The sequence below is a fragment of the Gopherus evgoodei genome, chromosome 22 (genome assembly GCF_007399415.2).
Source record: "Gopherus evgoodei ecotype Sinaloan lineage chromosome 22, rGopEvg1_v1.p, whole genome shotgun sequence".
NCBI classification, from domain to species: domain Eukaryota; kingdom Metazoa; phylum Chordata; order Testudines; family Testudinidae; genus Gopherus; species Gopherus evgoodei.
Window position 1 is genome coordinate 13125736 of NC_044343.1, and position 9462 is coordinate 13135197.

The 9462-nt window shown below is 60.2% G+C and overlaps 1 protein-coding gene across 1 annotated transcript; it reads right to left on the reverse strand.

The window, feature by feature from the left end:
• Positions 1-210: 210 nt before the first annotated feature.
• CACTIN (cactin, spliceosome C complex subunit) lies at positions 211-9041 on the reverse strand. The gene is made up of 10 exons (XM_030540471.1): positions 8881-9041; positions 8065-8554; positions 7311-7406; positions 6553-6698; positions 6285-6447; positions 5947-6061; positions 4619-4811; positions 3949-4071; positions 1423-1682; positions 211-793 (listed from the first exon to the last, which is right to left on the reverse strand). The coding sequence occupies exons 1-10, from the start codon at positions 9039-9041 to the stop codon at positions 303-305; spliced, it is 2238 nt and encodes a 745-aa protein (XP_030396331.1). The 3' UTR covers positions 211-302.
• Between the last annotated feature and the right edge of the window lie 421 nt (positions 9042-9462).

Here is a 9462-nt window from a genome sequence, read left to right on the forward strand (position 1 = left end):
CCAGGAGGAGCTCTTGCTCACAGAGAACCTCGGTTTATTTTGCTAGGTGAGTCACAGCACACCCATCCCAGGATCCCCTACCACAGCCCATTAAAAACACGAGGATACAAAGCAATATACAGAGTGCGCCAGCGGACCCGCCGGCAGGGAATGCCCCTGCAGTACAGGGCAGTGGTGGAGCACGCAGAACCTGCACCCTCTGATGCGAGAGCGCTCGCCCACGGGTCCAGCAATGACGCAAAGGGCCCCTCCAAAGGGAGGCAGCCCAGAGTCAGCGGGTGGCGGGCAGCCGCCCGGCGCCCTCACCTGCGGTAACGGTACCGCTTGAAGTGGAACCAGAGCTGGAAGATGCCGTTGGCGAACTGGCAGCGGAAGCCGTGGCGGTGCGAGTACTCCCACTCCCGGTTGACGATCTTGAAGGCGATGTCCTCGTAGGGCGGGCCAGCGTGGAAGCGCAGGATGGCGAAGTCCTTGTTGTCCTGACAGGCCTCCAGGAAGTACTCGGGTGTGGAGCGCTTGTCGATCAGGTCGGGGTAGAAGATGTTGAACTTGTAGCCCTGGACGATCTTGGGCGGCGGGTTGTCGAAGTCGTAGTGTGTCTGGTTGTATTTGTTCCACTCGAAGCCCGTGTGGACCCGGTTGAAGAAGCGGGGCTTGCGGGGCCGGTACTTGTCAGCCCACAGGTAGGCCTTGCCTGTCAGGGGCATCTCCACACTGAACTGGGCCTCGTCGGCGCCCATGCCCTCCTTGGCCCTGCGGAAGAAAATGTCCTCGGCGCTCTCGCTAGCGTCGCCTGCAGAGGAAGGGGCAGGGGGCTGGTTAGTGGGTGGGGCCTGCAGCAGTACTGCTCCGGGGGCACAGGCCTGGCACCATCCCAGGGTGATCCACCCCAGCAGGACCCAGCCTGGGAAGGGGACTTCCGGCCTGACTGTTCCACACCTGGCAGCCCGAGGCCTTGAGCTGGGGGCCGCTCTGAGGCATGCTAAGGAGGGGACTCTTCCACTGGCTACAATGCCAGGTGCCAGGCCGGAGGCCGCTGAGAACAGGGGTAGGGGGTGCAGAGGGCTCCAGCTCCATGGGTATGGGCTGGCTACTTCATAGGAGGCAATAACCTGGGGGGATGATCCACTAACCTGGGGTTTGGGTGTCCCTGGTCTGCTCAGGCTCCTCCAGCCCCTCATCCCACACACCCTGGGGCGGGCACAGACTCCCTGGGCTTTGCTGAGTCCGTCCCAAGCAAGGAGGCTGCCAGGCCTTCCCGGGGGAGCTGCTGTTCTCCTAGAGACCCAGGTCTTGCACCCAGTGGGGCAGGCCCTGCAATCTGGTGCCAGGCAGCGTCTGAAAGAACCTGCCAGGCAGCACCTCTCGGTGACACAGAGACCTGAGGAGAGGGACACACCCAGGCCAGCCAGCAGCTGCTACCTGTGGCCTGGAGCTGTTGTCTCAAGAGCAGCAGTCGCTGGAGATCCTCCTCGGCCTCGAGCACGTGCGCGTCGCAGGGCAGCTCGTGGGAGTTCAGCAGCCTGGGGCTGTACCTCCCGGCGTTGTAGTCGTCCAGGCTCTGCTGAATCAGGTCCTCCTCCATCAGCACCGCTTCCCCCTCCCCCTCCCCCTTGGCCTCCGAGGGGGCTCCCTCCGTGGAGGGGCCCGGCTGCACTGGAGCGCTCTCCTCTGGGTCCGGCCTGCAAGGCAGAGGAGAGAGAGGTTACGGCGCTGGGGGCCGGGTCACGCAGGGCAGGCTCAGGCAGTGCGGAGTCTGTGCTCTCACCGGGCACTGCCCTCTGCGGCTGAGTGCGAGGGGCCGGGCTGCCCCATGTGTCACAATGCCTCTTCCGCAGGACACTCTCCCCTGTGCCGGCCTGGTGCCGTCGAGCTGCTGCAGTCTCCACAGGCCAAACACAGTGAACTGCTGCTGCTCCAGGACAACCATCCCGGCACCCTTCCTCCCAGGAGAGGACCTCTGGCAGGCAGGGGAACAGGGACACCCCCCAAACACTACACTCAGAACGGGGCCTTCTGCTGCCCAGGGCTGGTGCAAGAGGATGATCCATGCCCCAGAAGGGACGAATCCACCCTGCAGGGCTTGCGACAAGGCACCGACACTGGTCTCTGGAAGGATGGGGGCACCTTGCTGGATCCATCGTCTGGGGGTTGATGGGGGAAATATTTGCCTAAAACAGCAGGAACCTAACTGGAGGGGACCCCCTCAGGTGCCGTTAGCCTCTTTGATTGAGGCTGAGCAGCCGGGAATGAGGAGAGGTGTGATCCACCCCCAGGAGCAATTCCCAGCCCCTGCCCCATGGCTGCTGCCGCTGGGTGGGTGCACAGGAGTCGGCATGGAGTCGTGCTGGCACAGTGAATGGCACCGACGGTGGGGAAGGGAAAGATACTGGAGGTTCTATGGCAGCGGTTCTCAACCACGGGTCCACGGCCCCCTGGGTGTCCGCAAGCCCTTTCAAGGGGGCTGTGGGGCCCCGCAGCTGAAGCTCCGATCCCCTCCAGCGCCCCCCCGCGGGGCTGAAGCCCCGATCCCCTCCAGCGCAGTGGCACAAACAGCTCCTGGCAGAATAATGTCCCAGCGAGGCTGTACCGAGCATGCTCACGCGAATGGAGCCGGCTCAGTAGTTAGCTGCTGCTGCTGGAGAGATGTGCCGTTGCCAGTGCATGGAGCAGGCAGCGTTCCCTTCCCCCCTGCTGGCGCCCTGCCCCGGGTTGAAGCTGCTCCTCAGCTCCCAGCCCCCTTTGCTCCCACAGAGGCAGCTTGTAAGAGCCGCCTGGGTGGGGAGACCCGGTTCTGTGGCTCCAGACCCCTCTGGGAACAGGGATCACAGGGAGTCCTCCTAGCACACAGCCCCTAATACCCCTCTCCCTGGGCCCTGGAGTTTTTATGGCAGATCGAGGCAGGCCTCAGCGAGAAAAAGGTTAAGAACGCCTGTTCTGCGGGGCAGAGCTCTATTCCTGGCTCTAGAAGAGGGGTGGGTCTGGGGGGAGAGCTGGGGCTGCAGGGAGCTATGAACCCTGTCTGTCCAAAGGCGACATGGCTACCAGTCTAGCAATGGGTTCTACTGCCAGCATTGCCAGAATTGGACGGGTGCAACCTCTCACCGGTACCAACAGACCGACCATTGCCGTCTCCTGCAGCAGGAAGCCTTGGGCGGTGGGGAGGGAAGTGCTCAGAAACCGCAGCGTTCAGCGAAGCAGGGCACAAAATCACCATGTCCAAGCTCCCCACCAGTGCCCTTCCCCCAGCTCAAGAGTACTTTGTGGGGCAGGTCAGTCTCTCCCCGCTCCTGACATGCCAACTGTGACACCCCCTGCTGGGATTGCAGCAGCCTGGCAAACCTCTGTAAAACAGCCAGGTAACCATGTATCACCTGGGAGCCAGCCCATCACCCGACACTAGATCTGACAGACGGCAGCCCAGAGATGGAGGGGTCACATGAAACCTGCCCACACCTACACTTCCCATCTGTGTGCACAACAGTGCTCGAAGTGAGCCGACCGTCCCGCTGCTTGGGAGCTGGATCTCAGGAACATCTCAATCCGATGAACTCTCCCCAGCCCGACAGTCAACCCAACCGGACTTCATGGGTGGCTTTTATAGAGGTTTGGGAATTCAACTGTTACTAAAAACCTCATCGCAAACCTTGTCCATGGGACATGCCAGCAACCCTCTGCCCTTCATCCACAGATTTCAAGGTGCTTTACGAAGGAGGCTTCACTTGGTTAGCATTGCTGTGCAGATAGGGAAGCCGAGGAGAGCAAGGGGAAGTGACTTCGGCAAAGTCACAGCGAGGCAGCAGCAAAACCTGGAACTGAACCCTGGAGTCCTGTGCTCTGCCTGTTGGGCCGTGCTGTGCAGCCGTTGGCTCACTGACTTGGCGGACAGTCCGCAGAAGGAACGCTCTCAGGGGCTGCTCAGCTTCTGGCACCAAAAGGAAATCGTACCTGTCGCTGGGAGAAGACGGCTCCTTCCTCAGGATGGGGAAAAGCGGCTCGCTCTCCACTCCCTGCTCCTGCTTCAGCTTGTACAGCTTCTGGCGCAGCACGTCCTGGTGCCGCTCCCGAAGCCTGCAATAAAGAGACGAGAGCAAAGGGTGAGGCCCCCAGCACAGCCTTCCCCGAGCTCCCTGGGCTGGGACCCCTTTGGCATCCACTCACTATGCTTCACCCATGCAACACCAGAGCGAGGTGTGAAACACGGACTCAGCGCCCAGGGTCCTGCCCCGAAGGTTACAGCAATGCTCCCAGACGGGCCCCGGTGGGCGCACAGCTCACTCCTGCAATCTGATGGCTCAGGGTCAGACAGCTTGAGAGGTGACGAAAGAGGAGCAGACTCAGTATTAGCCTGAGTCCAGTGCAGCATCTGAACCTGTCACCCAGGCTAAAGGAGACGTGGGGCACTCTCCTTCCCCTCAGCCCAGGAAGGGAAGCAATCCATAACCAGCTGGGGGAGGGGGCTTTTTAGCCCATGTCTGGCTTGGCATGTTGGCACAGCTCCCACCCCCGTGCTCTGTGACACAATTCCCCAATACCACCCACTGCAGGCGAGCGTTTGACACCCCACCTTGAGGGTGCAGCCCTGACCCAGACGGGATATGCTCCCTCTCCCGCTCACCTGGCCCGGGCCATATACGCTTTCAGCTGCTGCAGCAGACTTTCCCAGTAACCGATGTCCAGGTTGGGCCCCCCTGCTTGGATCTTGCCCTCGATCCCTTGGAAGATCACTTGCAGCTGGTTGTACGTCTTTCCCTTGAACACGGACTGCACGTCCGAGCTGACGGAGGCATTGACTCCTTCTCGGCGCTCTCCTGTTGTGAGACAGACGAGGGTTAACGGGTGCCAAGGTTCCTGAGCCATGATGCAGAGTCTAGGCCTGCACTGGGCCACCCCTCCAGGATCGGACCACTCCATCAATGCACCCTCACTGCCTGGTGCACGAACCCCACTGAACCCCTGCTGGATTCCCCCTGCCCAGAGGTCAGGTGTTGCTCGGCTAATCCCAGCACCTTCCGTCCAGCCAGAGCCCACGAGGTACAGCCTGAAGGCCGTCTGAACGGGGTCATTTGGCAGGGCCCAACGCTGCCAAGCACAGAGTGCCATCGATTCCCTTTGATGGGCATTGAGTGCCAAGCACCATTCAGGATGGGGGCCTGGGCCACATCCAGGCCTTTAGCAGGCTCTTGGCTGAGAGTCCCTAACCCAAGAGCTTGGACTCAGGTGCCAGGATCGTGCTCTCAGCATGTGACGCTGACGCTCACTGCCCTGGTGGTTCTGCAGCAACCTCCGGGCCCCATCTTTTCACAGGCAGGACGGGGCCTCAGTGCCACTGAGCACCAACAGGAAGAGCAATAACGGCACATGGGCACCCCCTGGCAGCAGCCACAGAAATCGCAACTGCAGGAAAGCAAAGCCCTTTGATACAGGCCAGGGAAGTGAGGCTGGGGAGCTGCAATCACTGAGACTCTGGATTTTACCAGCCAGAGCTGACAACACCGCTGGCCAACAAACCACTGCACATGTTACTGAGTTCTCTGTACAAAGACGGGGGAATTCACCTGGCTTGGTTACAGCCTCCACGCTCAGCCAGCACCTGCAATCCAGGACAGCCGAGGGCTCTTAACTAGAGCCAGGTAACTGAGTCCCAGGGCCAGGAATCACTCCCACTCCAGAACCACAGTTCCACATAGCTCTGGATTATTTTACAGCACCCTCGAGCCTGCTTGGCACTATACAGACAGTGGAGAGCTCACAGCAGGGGGGGTCACAGCCTCAGTGACAATAGCTCGGAGAGGAGAAGCAATTTGACAAAGGTCAGAGAGTGAGATGGGGCAGAGCAGAACACAGGCCTCTGCTCTAACTACTAGGCAACACTCCCCTCTCTCATCTGCACTGCTGTGTATAAGCAATGCAGGTGCTGACAGCCAGCATTCCCCTCCCCCTTACCTGGGCCTTTCCCAGAAGCCTCTAGTTTACGGAGTTTGGCTATCTCGTCCTCAGTGATAATGGTCATATCCCTCCAGAAATCCACATTCTTGCCCTGCTCCAGTTCCATGTAAACCTGAAACACAGAGCCACGTGAAGTCAGAGGCGAGGCCTGGCCTGGCGCTGCTGTTTGAATCAGGCCATTTGCAGTTGCAGGTGAGCACTGGAGGGAGGGCTGATGAGCACCAGAGGTGGGGCACAGGGACAGTGTGCAAAGGCAGGAAGGAAGCTCGGACAGCATCTAACCTCCCCAGCTAGAGAATGGAGGCCTGGAAGCAGCAGTACTGGGGGAGAGGTACCTGGATATCCTCCAGCAGATCCTCCATGTCGGAGACAGTCAGGCCATTCAGGAATGTGTAAGGCTCGTGCATTTCCACTGCCAGGTCATCATCCTCTGCACTGATGTACTTGGCCAGCAAGTCAATGGGTTTGGCTCGGCCATCCCGGATCCGGATTTTTGATCTGCAGGGAACAAGAGAATACACTGAGCTCCAGCTACCAGGTCTCGGACCTTGCCTACCCCCAGCACACACACAGGCCTGAGACAAGTCACTGGTGCCCACCTACCGCAGCTTGGCCTGGTGGAGGTGGAAGTTGTCTTCTTGCTCCTCCCAGGTTTTGAAGTGCTCTGCCTCCTTCTCCCGCTGCAGCATCTCCAGCTCCTGCTCACGCATCGCCTTTTCTCGCTCCCGTTCCAAGCGCAGCTGCTTCACCTGTCTCAGAGGGAGGGAAGACTGTTGCAGTGCACAGCCTGGGGCACCATCCATTCCCCAAAGGCTCAGCCGGTCCCAGCATGTGAACTCATGGATGCTAGCTTCAAATCCAACCCAGCGCAAAACTGCCCCATTTCCCACGATGGGCCCTGCCGTTACAGGGAGTGGGAGGGCACCAAGCAAGAGGAGAAACACGAGAACCAATGCTGGCATGGACAAGAGGAGAGCTGAAACTCACTAGATACCGGCAGCACAGACCCGACTGGGCCCATGCTCAGGGCTGGGGGGTACTGAGACCAGTCTCTGTTGGTTTAACAGTGTTTAAATAGTTTAATAGTGGTTTAAAGAGACCAGGGACCAGATCATTCTGAGGATTCAGTTTTGAGAACAGGGCACCACCTCTGTGCAGAGACAAGAACCTGGACCACCACATTACAGTCACCACACATGCCACTCTCTTTGCCCAAAGATGGGAGCATTAGACTTGGCGGAGGCTGAGGGACGGGGGATAAGACAGCCACCAGTAACCAAATGACTTATATTGGGGCCAGTGTCCTCGCCTGCATTAGCTCTGCTGCAGGTCACAGGCAGAGAAGGGCTACTGGCTCTCACCTTCTGCAGCTCCAGGCGGTTGTCCTCCTGGATTCGTTTGTTTCTCTCCTTCAGTTCTTTCTCCTCCAGGTGGCCGATCCCTTTCTTCTCCAGGGCCTATAATCAATCACGCATCAAGAGTAAGCAGGCCCCAACAGGCCTCTCAGTTGCCATTTGTGACGTGGCAGAAAGTCCCCAAGACAAGCCCTCTACAGGGTGCTAAATACATACCATCCACACACTCCACCTCACTGCAGATGATGCTGTGGGACTAGAACTCAGCCAGTAGCCCCAGGAATTTAGCTGTGGCAGCCTTAACGTGGATACACAAGGAGCCACCATCCCATTTAAATGACCATTAAGCTCTACGTAATTCATAGGTTTTCAGTGGCAGGCCAAATAAAACTGCACTGGATCTTTAAGATAATTGCTCGAAACAAGTGGGTGCCTCTCAAGTGTGTCCTCAATGCAGGTTTCACCCTCACTTTTGCTTTGCTGTTCCTAGCGTTTTCAAATTCCTCCCCCAACTCATCCCAGGCAAACTTGTCCCTCCCTGCGCCTCATCATCCCTGACCCTGCACCATCACCCCTTGGCCCTCAGCGCAGCAGCTCAGCTGGTATGTGCACAGCTGAACTGACTGAGGTTCCCAGGAGAAAGCTCTACCAGGGGGAACAGCACAGCCCTGATTATCTCATGACACAGGAAGCTTGGGGGAAGGAAAAGCCCATTTATCTCCCTCATCTCACTGCCCACTGAGGTAGAGAGAGGCCTCACCTTGCTCCAGATGAAGGTGCCTAGCAGGTTGTTGTCCCCAAAGGGGTTATCGGTGTTGGTGTAGCCCATGTATTCCTCCCCCCAGCCCATCTTCTCACGCTTTTTTCTCTCTTTGGCTTCCTTCTTCGCCAGCCGCCTAGCCCTCTTCTCCTCTGGTGTCTCCAATGCCTTCATCATCTCAGCCTGCTTCTTCTTCTCCTCTTTCAGTCTGAGTCGCTCCTGAAGGCTCAGCTGTTGCCCCAGCTCCTCCCTTGAGCTCTGGGAACGTGAAGGAGAGGGAGACGTGACGGAAGACACAGAAGACCTGGAACTGGATCGCTTTCTTCTTCGCTCTCTGCTGCGGCCTCTTTTCTTCTCTCTCTCCGCCTCGGAGTCTGAGCTAGAGGAGCGATCCCGTGACCGAGCGCGGCGTTTCTTCTTGCTTTTGCGGTGCCGGTCCCGGCTTTTGCTTTTCTTCCTTCTCCATCTCTTTCTCTCATCAGAGTCAGATCTAGAAGAAAACACCACCACCCTGGTGACAGCTACGACCTCAGAGACTGCACAGCAGCACAGGGCTGACGCGGCACCCTGCCTATCCAGCTGTTCATTGATCACCCTGGCACCGCTGAGATGGGGCAGCGCCCGCCACGTGTCAGCGCCCGAGGAAGCACAGACATTTGGGGGGTCACCCAAAGCCCCAGCGCCGGCGGCCAGACACGCTGCGCGCGAGGTCGGGGGGGCAGTGACACCCGGGGGGGGGACACGGTGTCTCCCCTCCACCCCCGCCCAGCTCGGCCTGGCCTGGCCCGCCCCCCGGTCACCCGCTCGGGGCCTCACCCCGAGCCCGGCTTCCCGCGCCGCCGCCTCTCGCTGCCCCGGGCCCGGCCGCCGCCGCCTCCATCGCTGCCGGCGCCGCTGGACCCGGAGCGGGACCCGCCCGCGTCCCTGCGGCTCCGCTGCCGCGAGCGCCCCGCGGGGCTGCGCGAGCCGGACCCCATCTCCGCCGCGCGCCCGCTTCCGGCGCGCCAGGGGGCCTCTCTCACTCGCGGCGCGTTCCCAGGCGGCCCCGGCGCCTGACTGGAAAAGGCTTTTCCCCAGCCGTCCTGCCGCCCGCTCCCATGCCCAGCCCCGAGCCTTGGCTCTGCAGAGCGGCCAGGCCGAGGCCGCAGCAGCTCCGCCCCTGCTGCTCAGCTCGCCCTACAGGCACCTACTCAGACAGCTACAGGAGCCGGGGGCCTAGCAGCGATGGAAGCCATGAGCGGAAGCACCTAGTGCGTCACGGCGATGGGGGCGGGGCCAGCCCTTAAAGAGGCAGAACCCAAGAACAGCCGGGGGGGGAGTCAGGTCCCCGCTGGGGCTGAACGGGCACCGCTGCCGCATCCCCTGCCAGGGCGGACACGGGCCGGGGCCCTGCCTCGC